The sequence below is a fragment of the Pistacia vera genome, unplaced genomic scaffold (assembly GCF_008641045.1).
Source record: "Pistacia vera cultivar Batoury unplaced genomic scaffold, PisVer_v2 Contig840, whole genome shotgun sequence".
Classification (NCBI taxonomy): Eukaryota; Viridiplantae; Streptophyta; class Magnoliopsida; order Sapindales; family Anacardiaceae; genus Pistacia; species Pistacia vera.
Genome location: NW_022196713.1, coordinates 756,715 through 775,485, shown reverse-complemented (window position 1 = coordinate 775,485; position 18,771 = coordinate 756,715). Strand labels below are relative to the sequence as shown.

General features: G+C 36.1%; 3 protein-coding genes across 4 annotated transcripts in view; 2 read left to right on the top strand and 1 right to left on the bottom strand.

The window, feature by feature from the left end:
- The window catches only part of LOC116118304 (cytochrome P450 724B1-like), a 46,639-nt gene extending 37,944 nt beyond the window's left edge, over positions 1–8,695 (bottom strand). Inside the window, exons 1-9 of one of the 2 annotated variants that reach the window (XM_031404291.1) lie at positions 8,568–8,695; positions 8,150–8,474; positions 7,884–8,036; positions 7,539–7,778; positions 7,356–7,445; positions 7,201–7,279; positions 6,990–7,096; positions 6,684–6,805; positions 6,197–6,444 (exon numbers count right to left, since the gene is read on the bottom strand). In XM_031404291.1, the coding sequence (XP_031260151.1) occupies positions 6,339–6,444; positions 6,684–6,805; positions 6,990–7,096; positions 7,201–7,279; positions 7,356–7,445; positions 7,539–7,778; positions 7,884–8,036; positions 8,150–8,474; positions 8,568–8,659 (1,314 nt within the window). In that variant the 5' untranslated portion in view covers positions 8,660–8,695 and the 3' untranslated portion in view covers positions 6,197–6,338. Of the gene's footprint in view, positions 1–6,196; positions 6,445–6,683; positions 6,806–6,989; positions 7,097–7,200; positions 7,280–7,355; positions 7,446–7,538; positions 7,779–7,883; positions 8,037–8,149; positions 8,475–8,567 lie in introns of those variants that run through there. The other variant, XM_031404290.1, reaches the window with a different exon arrangement.
- A 2,694-nt stretch (positions 8,696–11,389) lies between these two features.
- On the top strand, positions 11,390–12,650 carry LOC116118365 (sterol 24-C-methyltransferase erg6). Its single transcript, XM_031404353.1, has 2 exons — positions 11,390–12,116; positions 12,192–12,650. The coding sequence occupies exons 1-2, from the start codon at positions 11,568–11,570 to the stop codon at positions 12,507–12,509; spliced, it is 867 nt and encodes a 288-aa protein (XP_031260213.1). The 5' UTR covers positions 11,390–11,567; the 3' UTR covers positions 12,510–12,650.
- A 541-nt stretch (positions 12,651–13,191) lies between these two features.
- On the top strand, positions 13,192–15,627 carry LOC116118299 (28 kDa ribonucleoprotein, chloroplastic-like). Its single transcript, XM_031404281.1, has 4 exons — positions 13,192–13,729; positions 13,850–13,951; positions 14,775–15,053; positions 15,430–15,627. The coding sequence occupies exons 1-4, from the start codon at positions 13,271–13,273 to the stop codon at positions 15,490–15,492; spliced, it is 903 nt and encodes a 300-aa protein (XP_031260141.1). The 5' UTR covers positions 13,192–13,270; the 3' UTR covers positions 15,493–15,627.
- Positions 15,628–18,771: the final 3,144 nt, after the last annotated feature.

Sequence of the window (18,771 nt, the reverse complement as noted above, 5' to 3'; positions counted from 1 at the left end):
TTGACAGCTCAATTGTATAGATATAAATATAGTGTAAAACTACACAGCTTGAGTGTGGAAGCCAAGCCAAAGATATTTCATCCTCCTGTTGAATTATGAAGATTTTACATGCCCCAGCCATATAATTCACGAATTATTCGGCCGTATTTTCGCAAACAAAAATTCATTATATAGTAAGGGAAAAAACGACGCCGTTTTAGGGTGGGGGTTTGTCAAATAAAATGAAATCTCTTCTTCTTCAATCTTTCTCTTCATCTCTTCTTCAACTGTTCTTCTCTTGAACTCTACGAATTGAGTCTCCTAATCTCCACGAATTCTCCTCTTCGTCTCTTGATCTCTTCTTCTCTTCCAATCTACAGCCATGGTTCCTCCTTCTCGCCCGTCAACCCGTCAAGCTTCACTTTGAATCTCGTTAACTCTCTTTTCTTCATCTCTTGATCTCTTCTTCTCTTATCTTTTTAACTCTCTTTTCCAAGCTTCAAGTCCAAGACTTCAAGCCTTAAGGTACACACTTCTGTTATTAACTTATTAATTATTATTGCTTTCTCTTTTTCTTTCTTTTCCTTTTTTTGCTTGATTTGTTTATGAAATGATTGATTGATTGTGTGTGTTTGTTATCCGTAGTGAAGCCTTCTGTGTGTTTGTCTTTTTTGTTTGATTATCTTGGATTCTTGTTATGTTGGTGGATTGCATGTGTTTGTGGTGGTGTGTAACCTGAGGCTCTATGGATACTAGATGCTTAACTTATGTACCTGGTGTTTCAATGCTTTTCCTTTTTAGGCATATTTGTGCATTTGGTGAGACATTGCAGGTTTTTGGGAGTTTTTATCTAGGATTATCGGGACATTTTCCTGGCCACTAGCAATAGGCTTAATGGGTTTGTGTTCTGGCAGCTTTGTTTGGTTGGTAGTTGGATTTTTTGTTAATATGCTAATGAAACTTCCTCTTTTAATTCTTAAATATCAATGAGAGTGTATCATTTGTCTTTTTAATTTGTAGTTCAAATATATTCTTACATTCTCACACTCCAAACAAACTCTATTACAATTATAAGGTACCCATTCACAAAAGGAGCACCCTAAAAGGATTGATAATATTTAGTTTAGTTATTTGCAGTAGGTTACCAGAAATCTTATAATTTTTCAACGTCAAGTTGATCTACAAAACCGCCACCACTACTACTATTTTGCTCTCTTGACTTATTTTCGATAGTTCACTGAAGATAACAGACTAAAAATTTCAAACTTTTAGACCCATTTTGTCATTTTAATACGGAAGTATGAGTAGCAAGGAATTTGACTTGATGTTGATGTTACAATTTTACTACGTGGGTAGTCAATTATTTTAAGGATTGTATCAATGGCACTATCAATGAAGAAATCTTAGATCCAAAACATGTAATGCACATGCCACAATGATTTGATTTTCCTCATTTTTCTTTTCATGATTATTAGTGTTGTGACGATTCAGTTTTCACTTCATTGAGTGAGTGCCTTCAACTTTGTCATTATTTTCATTCAAAATTATGGGGAATGACAAAAAACATAAAACACCCTCGGGTTATTTTCTAAACCCAAGTGCCAGTCATTAATTAGTTAACAAATTTGAGGGCTGGACATTCCATGAGACATAGGGTCGCACAATTGTAGAAGAGTCAATAGATTTACTCATTATCGGATAGCTTAAAAAATTTAAAAGTATTGAAAGTGGTCTGGGGAGTGGCAACTTTCGGTATAAAGGAAAACATTGATTGGATTAATATTGACATTACTATAAAATTATCCATGTGATTTTCTAAGAACAAGTCGTGATGCTTCAATTGTTGTTGATAATGTTAAATATAAAATACAACATTGATGCTTTGTAATCATAATGGTGTTTAAAGTTATAGGAAATATATTATTTAATGAGTTAAAGTTTAGGTGGGCTAGCTCCCAATAACACTTGCAAAACTATAACCTAACCAAATTTATGGCCCAATAGGAAAGAGCATTGAGAAATCAGATTGCATAAATATAGTTCAACCTGATTTATAGACTTCAATCTTAGGCAGAACTTGTGTTTATCTGCAATTTTGCACTGGTTATTGTGTTGTTGTTGTTTTTTTTTTTTTTTTTTTTTTTTTTAAGTATATCATCCTAAGTTTCCTTTTGTATTTGATGATGTCCTCTTTTCTGTTCTTTTAAATGTAGACACAAACTAATATGGTACAAAAAAAAGATAAAATTTGGGAGTATGTTGAGGAGCTCCAGAGGAATAAATGGAAATGTAAATTTTGTCAAAAATTATTTAATGGTGGGCCTTACAGAATTAAAACACACTTATCGAGAATTACTGGCCATGATGTTGAGATTTGTAATAAAGTCAATCATAAGACACAAGCATATGCATTCTTAGCTATGTTTGGAAGTGAAGGTAACAAAAAATTAAAAAGTTCAATCGGTACTTCTACTGCTTTAAACTTTAATGATCATGAGGAGGAAACATATTCACCATTTTCACTACTTTCTAAAGGTAGCCAAAGACGTCAAAGTGAAGCATCTTTACTAGAAATGAATAAGAAAAAAGATAAAGAGTTGTTGATAAAATGCTTGCTAAGTGTTTTGTGGTGAACAATATCATTTTTAATGTTGTTCAAACTTGTGCTTTTGGAGAATTTGTTAAGGCAATGGCTAAATATAGTGCAGCATACAAGCTTCCATCTTACTCAACTCTTCGAGCTAAGTTAATTCATGAATCTAGAAAAGGTGTTGATGAGGATATTGCTATGGTGAAACGTTCTTGGGATACATATGGATCTGATTGCACTATAATGTCTGATATATGGACTGATATAAGGCACCTATCTTTCATTAATTTTGTGGCATAATCACCTTGTGGTGTAGTGTTTATAAAATCATTGGATGTTTCCCGAGAAAGAAAAACCGGGATTTGTCTTAAAGAAATTTTTGTTTTTATGATTGAATCAATTGGACAAGAACATGTTGTGCAATTCATAACTGATAATAGTAGCAATTTCACATTTACTAGCGACATGCTCATTGGATTGTATCCTCGAATGTATAAAACGAGGTGTGATGCTCATAGAATTCAGCTTCTTCTAAAAGACATATGTGATGAAGTTAATTGAGTAAAAGTTGTCATAGATAAAGCAAGAATAATAGTTATGTTCATGACACGGTACACAGTTCTTCATGCAGCAATGAAAGAGTACACCAAAGATAGACAATTGAGACAACCTTGTGCCACAAGATTCGCTTCAAACTTTTTAATGCTTCAATCTATGTTGGATTTGGAGAATGAACTTTGACTCTTTGTTGCTTCATCTGAATGGAGGGGTTTTGATTATTGTAAGACCAAATCAGGTAAAAGGGTCACTATAATTGTTTAGAGTGATTTTTGGGCTAGAGGAAGGGAGGTTATAAAAAGTATTGAGCCATTGGTTCGAGTTCTTCGTTTTGTTGATGGTGATAGATCTACTGCTAGTTACTTATATGAAACAATGATGAGAGCAAAGTTGCAATCAAGGAAAGATGTAATAGTAAGGCAAACAAGTATGAGAGAATTTGGGAATTGTTTGAGAATCGTTGGGTCAACAACTTCATTCATCCGATACATATTGCAGCTGCCTTTCTCAATCCATATTACTTTTTCTTAAAAAAATTTGGAAAGGATAGGGAGATGAAAGATGGCATCAATTTCATTCATGAAAACCTACTTCTAGTAGATCAGAACAGCATCCATATTTATGAGAGAGGTTTAGTTGTATCATAGTAGGCCAGCTACCTTATTTACTACAATAGCAAAAACGATGTTACAAACAAGTCATTCTCATAAGTTTTTTTCAAAAAATTGTATATCTGTTTTGTACATTGCTTCTCTCTTTATATTCAAGAAAGCTTTTTATGTCATTTGCAGGAATATGGTGGGATTGCAATGAGGATGATCTTCCTGTGCTTAAGAAGTATACAATTGCTTCACATGAGAGAGAAATTGGAGTGCCTTTGAAGCTGCTCAAACAAAAAAAAGGAATAGGTTGTCACATGAAATGCTAGACACACTTGTGTATGTGAGGATGAACACGATGATGATGGATAAGTTCACTTCCACAATGAGTCGTGACTTGGAACCTATAGATCTTGAGAAATTGGGGGAGCTTCTAGACTATGAACATGAAGAAATTCGTATGGACAAAGATGCTAATTCTATATCGATGATTGAGGGTTACATGGATGACTTGATGGATAATGATGACATTTCTTGGTTGTATGATGCTCTTTTTTGAATTGTTATTGTTTGTTTATGTACTTTGTGAGTTTCCATTATAGACTATAATTTGAATCTTGGTTGTATTATTTTTTAATTTTATTTATTTGGAGCTCTAGTTTGACTTTGAATTTTGGTTTTATTATGTGTTTGGTTTGAGACTATAATTGAATCTTGGCTACATATTGTGTTTGACTTTGAAGACTATAATTTGAATCTCAGTTATATATTGTGTATTTGTGTTATATTATTAGGTCTAATGGTTATTGGTTAATTGAATACTTTGCATTTGAAATGTTATATTGATTTTAACCAGGTGGTCCATGAAAAGTACTAAAATCAGGATTGATATTGCCGTATTTTTCAAAACGTATTATTGACAATATGTTGTATTAAACCTGTATGTATCCGTACCGTATTTTTCTTGTATCTAAATTTTGTGACCGAACTTTTACAAATGTATTTTTCACCATTTGTCGTATCATACCCATAAAATTTCCATACCCTTTTTTTCGCCGAACTTGTATTTACTAAGGTGATAGGTGAGGCTGAAAGATGTTTTGAGATATTTCCCGATTTTCTAGCCTTTTGGTAGGAGCTTCTTGGATAGGAGATTAGCCCAATGAAGATAGGGAATTGGGCTATGTATATAAATTTGGAGGACTTATTTTGTGTTATGAGATTCTATTTTAATTATAACTTTCTAAAAGGGATTGAACGAGACAAAACAACAGGGTACATAATGAACAATTGAAATTTCTGTAATAATATTCTGTAGTGTTAAGAAAATCTGTTTAGAAATGTCAATATTTTAATCTCACTAACAATGCACTGAATTCCTTGGATATTAAATTGGCCAAAAAACCTGCAAATCATGTAATTGGACGTTAAGTAGAAATTAATTCGATTGAAAATTTAAATGGTAAAACTAAAATCCACTAAATTTATCAGCTTTGCTCTTGTTGTTTTCATTATGTGGTGTGGCTGCCATTTATTTTATTATTATTATTTGATAACTGGAGTGTTAGGTCAATTTATACACACCTCAACTAATCTTTAATATTTATTAACATCCTACAAATCCACAAGATCATGTAAGTCACAATGTAGTAGATGACCCTAAAGTTTGAACCAAAAAATTCAAGCAAGGGAGTCAGCTTTCTTAACTGCCGGACCAACTTCTTAGGGTTAAGTACTTAAGTTGCCATTCATTTACCTTTGAACTTGCTTCATGCTGAAAGCATGTTTAACAAATCTCCTGAGAAAATCCCATAAATCTCCCGCAAGTCCAGCAAGTTGCTCCCCAATGGCTGCTTAGCCGAAGGATTCGCCGGAGTCTTTTCAAATGACCCACCCGTAATCATGCCTGACCACCTCTAATAACAAGGCGCTAGCTGTTTGTTAAAATTATCGTGGTCAAAGGTCAACACTGGCTTTGACCGCGTTTCTGCCAACGTGTTTCCGATGACCAAACGATAGCCAGGGCTGCATATGCCCTGCTTCTTGAAGTTGTGTTTGATACGATTTGGGATCCATGTGAACGTGTGAAACAAATTTTACAAGAGATAAAACAAGAATGAAGAAAAGTGTAAGAAGAAGAAGCTGGCGCATTGTGGAGCGAGAACTGTGAGATAATGGTGAGTAGTAGTAGGATGATCAAAGAATTTTGAAGTCTGTAACTTTGATGACTTGGAGTCCATTAATCAATAATTTTTAAACATATGGGTTGTGTTACAACATCTACTGTCATTGGATTCATTTTCCAAGATTGATTAAGCATTGAGATAAAGAGATGTTTTTACAGAGTCTGACTCATGATTTTGGAGTAAGATTTTCATTTATTTAATTTTCCTCATTATTCACCATTAAACAGAGGGATGGATATGCCAATTAGATATACATTAACATAACTGAAAACTTTACAGGCATATAAAATCATAAAACTCCACCCCGTCTCTCCCCCCTAAAGAGGAGGTAAAAAGCTGACTAATTAAAACTTAAACCTACTTTTATATTGCTAGCTAGATGAACACCATGGCCTACAATGCTCATGAAGCCCAATCAATCAGTTCCTATTTCCCACTATCAACTTCTGTTGGTTCAATATCCAAAACCAAGCCTCTCGGGAAATCCACAAAAGGATAGGCAACTGGAAAATCATCAGCTTTTATTTTCCACCTGCAGGTTCAAGGACACGCACAAAACAAATTAATATTTATATTTTCAATAAAATGAAGTGGTTAAGGATGCATGAATATTAAAATAGTATTGAAGTATTGTCAGCAGTAATTATGCAGGTTCCTAAGTGGGATGCAGTTGGTAACCAGAATATATATTTAAAAATGTGTGATTTGAGATCTGTAATAATCCATGCATGTCATAATTAAATGGGGGCTAGCTTGTTGCTGACATTTTACCTATAATTCAGGACAAGATGATGAAGGAAAAATGAGATTTCTACTTTAGCCAGTTCTGCTCCTGGGCAGAGTCGTGGTCCTCCACCAAATGGCATCACCTTTTTGGCCATTGCTTTATGATCCTGTCATTAACATGTATAAAAACGATGGAACATAGTAGCTAGATAAAACAAAGAAATTATAGTTTATGTTATATGCTTATCGAGTATTTCCTGGAGCTATATATAATCACAAACAGTTCAAGTTATAGAGATAGCAAAGAATTAAGGAAACTAGAGTTGTTGAAGTAGCGGAGGCTATACGTACAGTCCATCTCCAAGGATTGAACTCCGAAGGATTTTCATGAAGAGTGGGGTCAAAGTGTACCGCGGTAAAGAGGGGAAGCACCTTCCATCCTGAGGGAATGAAATAATCTGCAATAATTGAACCATATCGTTACAATGTTAGAAGATATTTACGTAGCAAACTAGATAAACTAGACTTAATGAAACAACAAATATTAATTAATGTCAAAAACCTTTGAATACAACATCTCGAATGGCTTTGCGGTGGACCAATTTGACTACATTTCCGCATCTCATAGCTTCATGTATAACCTATATGCAAACGTAGCCAGCTTTTGTCATTTTACTCGAGCAAGCATGTGAAAATTTTATGCAGAAAAATATTTACATTATAGGTGAAGTCCATTTTCTGGTAATCTTCCCAGTTCAAGGGTTCTCCATCAGCTTCTTTCCTCTGCCTTATTGCCTGGTGTTCTTCCTGTATCAGAATCCAAAGATAAACCCTTAAGCGTATGTATGCAATATCCATGTACAGGTGGAGTAAGAAAAGAAACAGAGAAAGAAAGATCACCTTTAATCGTTCAAAAACATCGGGTGCATGCCCAAGAAAGTAAACAATTAAAGCTATAAGTGTAGCAGTTGTCTCATAGCCTCCAAGCAAGAGGTCCAAAACTACGCTCACTGTCTCTTCATAGCTTAGGCTCCGTTTCGCAAGAATCACATCCAAGAAGTCTCCTTCCCTATGCCTCGAAATATCTTGTTCCCTTTCTCTTATAATCTCTCTCACAGTCAAAGAGAGTCTCTCTCTAGCCTGAGCACAAGCCATTAACGTTATCATATAAAACGGAGACATTCAACACATCAGCTTATATATATATATATATATATATATATTTGTATGCAACAATTTGTTTACCTTCACAGCTCTGGCATAAGCTGTCCCGGGGATATATATTGGCAAAGACACGAAACCTTTCATGTAGGTTTCAAAATCTTCAAGTATTTTGAAGGCTAGTGGTTCTTCTGGGTCAATACTCAAAAGATGCTTCACCATAAGATTGAGCGTAAACTGTGTTTATACATATCAGAAAATTAATGTACTTAACATTAGTTTATCGGTTTTGCTTTTGTTATTCACATATATAAATGATTATTGAAGTTAATATTATTTCTTCCTTATACCTTTTTAGCTTCCTTACAGAAGGCAATTTCTTTACGATCTTTCCATGAGTCCATCATTGAGACTGTCAGCTTCTCTACTAAAAGAAAGAAGAGTGGAGCTGACTTGGAGGCAGTGATGAAGCTGACAGCAACATTTCTAAGCTTCTTGTGAAGTTCACCGGACGCAGTGATCAAAGACAACTTTCCAACAATGTCAAGCACGGGCTTGGGGTAGTTGGCTTGAAACAGCTTCTCCTCATTCTGAAGTATAAACAAGTTGAGCTCCGGGTCACAGGAAACTATCGCTGGGGAACCAAACAGATGCGACTTGAAAACTTTTCCATACCTGCAATACAAAATCTCAATTCTTGTTACATATTTGATGAAATCAAGCACATAACTCATCAATGACGAAGTTGTTTAGTGACATTACAATTACCTGGAGCAATGTTTCTGAATGAAGCTCCCCATGGAATTCGATCTATGAGGCCTGAGGAAGGCAAGAGTCTCTCCACAGAGGGGCCATCCCATGCTCCCAGGAGGCAAGTTTTTGGATTCTTGTTTTGCAAACAAAAGTGGGATTACAAGAAGAGACATGCATAGTGCCAAGAAGAGAAATAAAATGACCAAGACTAGATCTTCCATTGTACTAATTAACAAAAGCCAGAGGGTTTTGATGTCACCACTCTAGTGATATATCTCTGGCTACTTGGGTTTGTACCTTTTGCTTCAATGTGTGTGTATTTATATATGTTTAAACCAAATCTAAATCTAAATTATGTGTTTTGTTAGAGATTCTGCTTTAATTACAACTTTCTAAAAGGGACAGATTTACAGAACAAGACAAACCTACAGGTTTTGTGTTTTAACTTTTAAACAAAAAGGTCAATTTTTATTAGGAAACTTTGACTGCTTTGCCTTGATGAAACAAAAATAATGTACTTAAAATGTCTGTATTATTAATTATTGTGTAAGGTTAAGAATATCTAGAACTGTCAAATTTTAATTAGTAACACTGCATCGAATTCCTTGGATGTAAATTGACCAATATAACATTGCCAATCTTGTAACTTGAGGCCAAGGAGTAAAATTTTGATTGGTAAAACTAAACTTTTAAATTATTGATAACAAAATAAAATTTAGTCCAAATTAAACAAAAAAAAAAAAAAAAAACTAAAATCAACCGGTGCCACATTATTCATACCAACTCTAATAAATTTATATCACGTCTGGATTTTTAGTAGAATTATGTCAGTAATACCACCGTTGTATTATAGAATTAAATTAATACTAGATAACCTTTTAAGTACATTGGTGTTATTAAAGTACCTATCAAATAAACAAGATGGGTTTTCTTGATCTAGCCAAAAAGGAAAAGATATATTAATTTATCAAGATCTTTTGAGGATTACATTGACTCCAATTCGAAAGAAAGAATGGTACCTACATATACAAAAGTGTTTACGGACATACACATCATGATTCATGAACAAATTTTAAAATAAATTTTGTATGGATTAGAATCGAGTCTTGTTACTATCTAGAAAGGAATCGCCATCATTAAATGTCTTGAATGATCAAAAAGGAAAAACAGTAAGGCAAAGGGGAGACTCACCTAACATTTGCCTACACCAAAAAGTCTAACAAATTTGCTTTTCAACGTCAAACATTCTTCAAGTTTACTCTTCCAAACACAGGAAAAGAAGGTTCTACGATCTTGTTTATTCATTTAATAATGAGAGTAATACTAGGTCCACAACTTAATCTCACAACCTTTTCTAATAACCCCCATCATTAATCAGCTCGCAAAATGGATCATACCTGCTTGTATGGGTCTCATCTGCATATTTACAAGCTCACCAATGACGAACTGTCACGTCAGAAGTTGTAAGAAAAAGTTATGAGATTGAGTTATGCATCAATGAACTTATTCTATTCTTGAATTCATATACCTTTTTCACCTACAAATACAATAAAATGAATGTGGCCCTTTGATGTCTCAAAGCGTTCCCATCTTACGTGCGCCCGTTTTAATCCCTAGACGAAGTGCCTGAGGCTGAACAATGTTATATTGCTTGAAAACAAATATAAAATGGAAGATGGGTTCCCTAAAAGGAGAGCAAAGAGGCAACATACATGGTGAAAATTCAAACCCTGCTTTTTGAAATCAATACAGAATACATGTTTTTTCAAATTAAATTTAAACTTTGATCAAGTTTTTTTTCTGCTTTTAGCGGGTTTGATGTCGATGTTTGTAATAGAAACCCGACCAAAATTTGTGAGCATGCATCATCACAAACAAACACACATTTTTGATTAAGGCTTTTTGGGTTTTCTCTTGTCTCTTCTTATTGATTGCATGATGCACGTGCAATGGGATTTTGACCCTTTAACCATAAATTGGTTGGCATCTTACTGAGAATATCTCTCAACAAGCTGGACATCATTCATTTTGTAATCATGCCTTTAACCCTGTGCCCAGATTCATTTTTTTTCACCTTCAGTGTGGATTTGAATCCCAAATTTACAGTGGGAGTTTATAAGTCTTGAATCCTCTGAACGAGTGTATTTTGAACAGATTTAAGTGGAGGTGTGATCTGTTAGTGCATAGTGAATAAATGAATTTGGACTTGATGAATCATGATATTGCCTGTATGTATATATTATCTGTTTCTCTTTCTCTTTCAAAGAAAAGGTGAAAGAGACACCACCACCCCCACCTCCGGCGGGGCGGGTGGGGAAGTGTAATCATTCAAGACATTCCGTCTTTTTTTTTTCTTTTAAAAAGAGAAGCTCTCTTGATGTGTTTTCATATAAGACCCTGATTGCACGTATGGGCAGACACAAATCATGACTGTTCTTGTCTTCTTTTTGCTTTGGGCCTTTTGTTGAAGTTGAGTTTACATTTGTCTTCTTTAAAAGAAAGACTAATCTAGTGTCTCCTTTTGCTTACAATAAGAGATCTAAAATACATGGATTGAGGTTGTTTTCTCCAGCAGGAATGGGAAAAACTGTGAGCTCCAAAGTAAACTTAACTGCAGCCAACAACAAGGGTTATGTTGGGCCTCCACTACATTTAGCCCATTTTTAGCAATTGTGGGTCACAATTTGTGGCCCAGTTATATTAACAAATTGTGGTCCTAAATTCTAAATGAGCAGCCAGAAACCTAACATGACTACCCTCAGCCACTAACACGTTATCTCTTAAGTTCTAGTACATTATTATGAACTACTCTTAAGAATTGGAGACTGAACTTATTTCTGTTGAACACCAAATCACAACATAAGCATATATTTTAATATATTATACGAATTTTAATAAGCATTAAACTGTCATCAACGCTTGGGAACCTCATAGCTCTTAGCCCACAAGAGGAAAATTGTCTTTGTACCTTATCTTTTTGATGGTCCATTTGGTGACTCCACCAATCTAAACCATATGATCACCATTCCTCACAGCTGCCACAAGTCATGGCCACCATCTTTTCCAAGTACCAGCTCAAAATCCTGCGCTTCTCTTCTATTCACAGCCCAAAACTATCGACCAAAAATTGCAAACACTTTAAATGAGAACAATGAAACAAAACAATCATCAGCAGGCAGAATCAAACGACAGGTTTTAACCAAAGACGGTAGAACCAAACTCGACGCCTTCTCGGATAGAGAATTCTATGCATATCCTCGGTTTGTGACCCATGTGGATGATGGTTTCATTACCACATTGACCAATCTTTACAGGCAACGTTTGAGGCCTGGTTCGGAGGTTCTTGACCTCATGAGCTCATGGGTCAGCCATCTACCTAAAGAAGTCATGTACAAAAGAGTAGTTGGACATGGACTCAACGCACAAGAGCTGGCAAAGAATCCTCGGCTGGACTATTTTTTTGTGAAGGATCTTAATCAGAATCAAGAACTTGAGTTCCAGGATGGCAGTTTTGATGCAGTGTTGTGCACTGTCAGTGTGCAGTATCTTCAACAGCCCGAGAAGGTAAGAATTGGGGTTCAGTTACAGAGAACTAAATCTTGAATTGCATAATTTGACAAATATAAATACAAATTACAGGTGTTTTCAGAAGTGTTTCGGGTGCTAAAACCAGGAGGAATATTCATTTTGAGCTTTAGCAATAGAATGTTTTATGAGAAAGCCATCAGTGCGTGGAGAGAAGGGACTGCATACAGTCGGGTACAATTGGTTGTGCAGTATTTCCAATGTGTTGAGGGATTTACACAACCAGAAATTGTTCGAAAATTACCAGAGGCTGCTGGTGCTGCTCAAGAGGAACAATCGCCATTCAAATGGTTTATGAGGCTGATGGGATTATTGTCTGGCTCAGATCCTTTCTATGCAGTCATCGCTTACAAGAACTTTAAGCCTGTATAAGAATGAAATAAGTATTACTATGATTATAACAATATTGTACGTAGTATATTGCTTTTGCCTTACCAAATTGGATTTGTTGTTTTTTTCTTGATTCCTTTGTGGATTACTTCTGTTATCTGTCTCCAAGTTAAAAAGGGAAAACCAAAAACTCATTAGTATCTTAAATTAATATTTTACAAAAAGTACTCTATATTCCATTCTTGATTCTCTTTAAAAACACTTTTTAAGAGATAGGTTTATTTGTCAAATCACTGTTAGATAGTCAATAGTCAATCTTTTAAGTGTATTATTTAAAAAGTTTTGAATTCGATTTACCTCCGTCCTTAAGAAGGATGGTCAATTCAATGAAGGTTTGCGTGATCGTTATCTTCAAAACCTCAAAAAATTAATTAAGATGTACACAAACTAATCTAGATACCTGATCATCAATATATATTTGCCTTAAATTTTCATTTGCTAAAACGAATGGATTGATTCATGATGGCTCAAGACCAATAAAGATCTAACGAACAACATAATCACATAATCAAAAAATATTTTCCGGCGATGAATGAGTTAATTGAGAAGATTAAAAAGAAGGGAAATTTGGTTTATAAATTTAAAAAAAAAAAAAAGTTGTAATTCAATAAAAAACGACATCGCTTATAAACAACTTGTTACTTGACTTCTACACCTACTTAATACCCTTATCGGTTTTATCACTTCTCGATTAGTCTCTCTCTCTCTCTCTCTCACAGTCTGAAGAAACAAGAGAGAAGACCATGTCTTGTTCTTCAGCCACTCCGCTTTCAAAGCATTTGCCAATGGCTAAAACCTATTTGACTTCTTTACCAATAACCCTTTTCACTAAAACCCATAACCCATTTCTCTCACTTTCCTTTAAAAAACCCATAAACCTCTCTTTGTCAGCTGCTTTTCCTTCATGGGTCTCTCTCCAAAACCCCAACAAGTTCTCTTCTTTACACATAATCCCACTCGTGGCTCAGACCTCAGATTGGGCCCAACAAGAAGAAGAAGAGGAAGAGAATTTGAGTTGGGATAATCAAGAAATTGAGGGTTCTGTTGATGGTGAAGAGAGTTTTGGTGGTGGGAGTGAAGAAGAGGAGTATAGAGAGCCGCCCGAAGAGGCTAAGTTATTTGTGGGTAATTTACCTTATGATGTTGATAGTGAAAGTCTGGCTCAGCTTTTTAACCAGGCTGGTGTTGTTGAGATTTCTGAGGTACACAGTCTGTCTTTTTTTTTTTTCTTTTTTTTTTCTTTTTTTTTTAATTGTAGGAAGGGATTTTTATTTTTTATTTTTTAAGGGTTTGACTGTTGTTTTATGGTGCTTTTGTTGAAGGTTATTTATAATAGGGATACTGATCAGAGCAGAGGATTTGGTTTTGTGACAATGAGTACTGTTGAGGAAGCTGAGAAAGCTGTGGAGATGTTTCACCGTTATGTGAGTTTCTTCTTCTCCTTTCCCTTTTGGATTAATACATTTATGAATTCTGTTTATAGCAATATGTAATGTTAAAAGTCCGAATGGGTTGTATTTTCATGTCTCTAGTTCCAATTGTGCAAAGTTCCAGTCGGCAAACAATCTTGATTCATTCATCTTTATGTCAAAGTTTCAGTTGGAATGTTCCCTGAGTGTTAAAGAGTGTCAGTTCTAGATCCTTTGCACCTAATAACCTCTATTGGACTATTGTTTTGCTCATATTTTACTGAGGCTTTTTTAGTTTATATTTACTGAGGCCTCAAAATTCTGAGGGCGGTTCAGTTAGATTGCAATTCTGGGAGAGTTTGGGCTAGGCAAATTTACACAGAACACAAATGATCCCGTCTCATTCTAATAGCACACCAATATTAGTCTAGATATTATTTCCCTTCAGGACTAGAACAACTTGCCATGAAAGCTAGTTGTTAATAAATAGATAAAACAGTTATATATAGGAGAATTCTCGATTTGAACCTGAATAAACTCAAGCTTTTATACAAAATAATTATTAGACGTTAATGACAGGTAGTCAGATAATCTGCATATATAGTTTAATCAATAATTCTCAGTGCAGGTTATGTTTTCAATAATACCACTAGGTTTGAAAGGAAACTCTTGTAGTCTCCTCCTAAATTGGGCTGGCTAATAGACATGAAATTCTCTCTCTTAATGCATACGAGGGACAGGGCATGTCTAATCAATTATTGCATTAGTCTCTCAACTATTTGTACCAATATCATTCAGACACTCAGGATTTTGCTATTGCTTTGGTTTTCTTGAACAGGATTTAAATGGAAGACTTTTAACTGTAAACAAGGCTGCTGCTAGAGGGTCGCAGCCGCCAAGACCTCGAGTTTATGAAACTGCTAACAGAATCTATGTTGGTAATCTGCCATGGCAAGTAGATGATGATCGTTTGGAGCAAGTCTTCAGTGAATATGGAAAGGTGGTGAATGCCAGGGTAGTTTCTGATCGGGAAACAGGACGTTCACGTGGGTTTGGCTTTGTTACAATGTCTAGTGAGACGGAAGTGAATGATGCCATTGCTGCGCTTGATGGACAGGTAAGATTCCTGCCCTGTTTCATATAGACATTGAATCTTTTATTTCCTTCTTTATGTGGATCAGCTAGTCTCACTGCAATGATCATACAAAATCATTGTTGGTTATCTTGTTAATATCATTTTGGGAGGTCATTTTGAAGGGTGGAGGTTATATTCAGATTGTGAATACCATTTCAGACAAGGTGGTAGATAGAATTTTATATACATGAGCTCATTGTAGTTGAATGTTCTCATAACCGCTTTTTCCTTTAATTTAACCTCTCCTCTGGAACACATCAACTCATTGTGGTTAAAATTTAGCTCCTAACTGTGTTTGTATAGGATCTAAATTCTTGATTTTCGATGACTGACAATTGGCATGAAATTTGTTCTGCAGAGTTTGGACGGCAGGGCAATTAGAGTGAATGTTGCCGAAGAACGACGAAGGGGCTCTTTTTAGATCTGCGAGGAGATAACTCTTAAATGAGTCCATTTGTAACTCTTCGCCTCGACATATTCCTTTCGAAAAGGAGATTGTAGCTTTTCTATATCTGTTTTAGTTCTTTCTTTTTTTTTTCTTTTTTTTTTTTTTTTTTTTTCCATACTAGTGAAGAGTTTTGAAGTAGATTTGAAAATTTTTCATGTTCCAAGTTTTCTTCCCTTTATTCCCCTGTTGAATAATAACGAAACACCATTGGAATTACACATAACTGCAAGTGCAATTATCATTTTCTTTTTTCTCTTATTGATAGACCACCCATTAGCTAGATCTATAAATGGAAAGGCAAGAATAGGCGTAAAGGGCAGTGAGTGTGAAGAGGCAATGAGTGTGGAGACTCTGAGGGAGTCTGTTATAAGAGTATAAACGTGGCTGATATTTAGAGGAGATATAGTCAAGAGAGAGAGTAGGACGTGATTATCAAGTAAATTCTTCATAGGTCATTAAGAGAGCCTCCCCAGCTCCTCGAACTGTTGAGAATCTATCAGTTGAGTTCAATTGTTATTTCAATCCTTTATTAATACTATTTCAGTTATATCAGAGTGTGTATTTTGTTTGCTGTTGCTCTTGTGTGTATTGTGGTTGGTGTTTGGATTTATTTCACACGATGCTGTTGAAGGAGTTGCGTGAAGAAATATTAATGGGTGTCTTTGTCAATCAGCTTAAAGAGGAGATTAGAGTTGAGTAGAGGTTGTTAAGGCCCAATTCACTTCAAGAGGTTATTGAGCAGGCTTATAGGGTGGAGGAAAAAAATTGGGCTCTTGAAAAATGTTGGCCCAAGTTCTTTAAGGCCCAAGGGATAAGAGAGCCCTATTCTAGAGTATCCAGCAGCCCATATCTAACCTGGCTTGTTTGGTGGCCCAACTCATCAAAAAACCCAAAAACCTTCCACTTTACGACGACATGACCACCAGATAGGAGAGAGAGAACGTCAGAGACAGGGGCTTCAAGCTTTAGAGGAGAGAATTTTCGACATCTTTCGGAGGTTGATATCCAGTATAAGAGGGAAAGGGGACTTTGTTTTCGATGTGATGAAAAGTTTGACCCAAATCATCACTATAAGAGCAAGTTATTATAGATTATGTTGGCATGGGAAGATGATGACTTTGAGAAAGTTGAACCCACTCTTGACGACAATGAGATACCCAACTTGGAAGGTAATGCTTTGGCTCTATCTATGAATTCTATTGTGGGTATAATTCTGACAAAACCTTGAAGGTTAGAGGGCAAATTGGGGACACTGATGTGGTGGTGCTGGTTGACAGTGGGGTATCCCATAATTTTATTTCCTATGAGTTGGTGCATAGGTTGGGAATTTTGGTTGAAAAAGGGAAGTTGTTTGGAGTTATGGTGGGCAGTGGAATCACGATGAAGGGTGACGGGGTGTGTAAAAGGGTTCATTTGGAGGTATAAGAGGGTTAGAATTGTGCAGGATTTTTTCCCTTTTGAGTTAGGAGGTGCTAATGTTGTATTGGGTGTTACGTGGCTGGGTTCATTAGGCGATTTGTGTGCCAATTGGAAGAATTTGACAATGAAATTTGAGGTGGATGGTGCTAGAGTTAGCTTACAGAGAGATCCCTCTTTGGTGAAGACGGTGGTTTCCCTTAAATCCATGTTACGGTCAATTAGTAAAACAAGGGGAGGATACTTGGCGGAATGTTGTTTGATTGAGGGTAGGATAGTACCAAAAGAAGAGCATGTCGATCCTAGAGTTGTAGCAGTTTTGGATCAGTATACACACCTATTCAATTAGCCATCCAAACTACCCCCACAACGTCCTCAAGACCATGCCATAACCCTTAAAGAGGGAGCCCAACCCCCCAACATTAGACCTTATAGGTGCCCCTATTTCTAGAAAAAATGAAATTGAAAAGTTGATGGAAGAGATGTTAGCAACAAGAATTATCCAACCTAGTACTAGCCCATTCGCCAGCCCGGTATTGTTAGTCAAGAAAAAAGACGGAAGTTAAAGGTTTTGTGTAAACTATAGGGCTCCCAACGAAATAACCATCCTCGACAAATTCCCTATTCCTACCATCAAAGAGTTGTTGGACGAATTAGCGGGAACAACAATATTCTCTAAGTTGGATCCTAGGTCGAGGTACCACCAAATTAGAGTCAAGGAGGACGACATTCCCAAAACAACATTTTGAATGCATGAGGGACACTATGAGTTCCTCGACATCCCTTTTGGCTTGACCAATGCCCCCTCCACATTTCAGTCACTGATGAACACCATCTTTAAGCCAATCATGCGGAAGTTTGTGTTGGTTTTTTTTTTAATGATATTCTCATCTACAGCTTGGATTTGGAGTCCCATTTAACACACCTCCGACAAGCCCTTCGCATATTGGAAGAGAATAACTTGGTAGTAAATAAGAAGAAATGTTTATTTGGGCAGTAGAAACTAGAGTACTTGGGTCATTTGATTTCAACTAAAGGTGTAGAGGCCGACCCCCGGAAAATTGCAGCTATGGTTTCTTGGCCAATTCCAACAAGTGTGAAGAGTTTACGTGGATTTTTAGGGCTAACGGGGTACTACCGTAGGTTCGTTAAAAGGTATGGGAGTATAGTTCAACCACTCACTATGTTGCTCAAGAAAGACTCTTTTAATTGGAGTGGGGAGGCATAATAGGCCTTTGAAAATCTTAAGGAGGCTATGACCTCTGTCTCGGTTTTGGCAGCCCCTAATTTTGAGATTCCTTTTGAGGTGCAAACAAATGCGTCAGGCCAAGGCATGGGGGTAGTCTTAGTCCAACAATCCCATCTCATTCCTTGCTTGAGTAAGGCATTTTCACCCTAAGCTAAATAGATATCAGTCTATGAGAGAAAGTTAATGGTCGTCATCTTTGCGGTGCACAAATGAAGTCCTTACTTGTTTGGTTGGAAGTTCATTATCAAAATTGATCAAAGAAGTCTCCAATTCCTCAAGGATCAACAGATTAGGACTCCGGAGCAACAAAAATGGTTGTCCAAGCTGATGGGTTTTACGTTTGACATCCATTATTGGCTGGGAACCACCAATAAGGTAGCTGACGCCTTATCCAAAAGAGAGGAGGGACCAAAACTGAATTCTCTATCAGTGATCCAGTTTGTAGAATATGAGGACTTGGCAAATGAAGCTCAACAAGATCCCAAGCTTCAACACCTTATTCAGGACCTGATTATGGATCCAAACAGCTGACCCCATTACAAGCTCCGCCCTAATTGTTTATTATACAAGGGCAGTTTTGCCTAAGG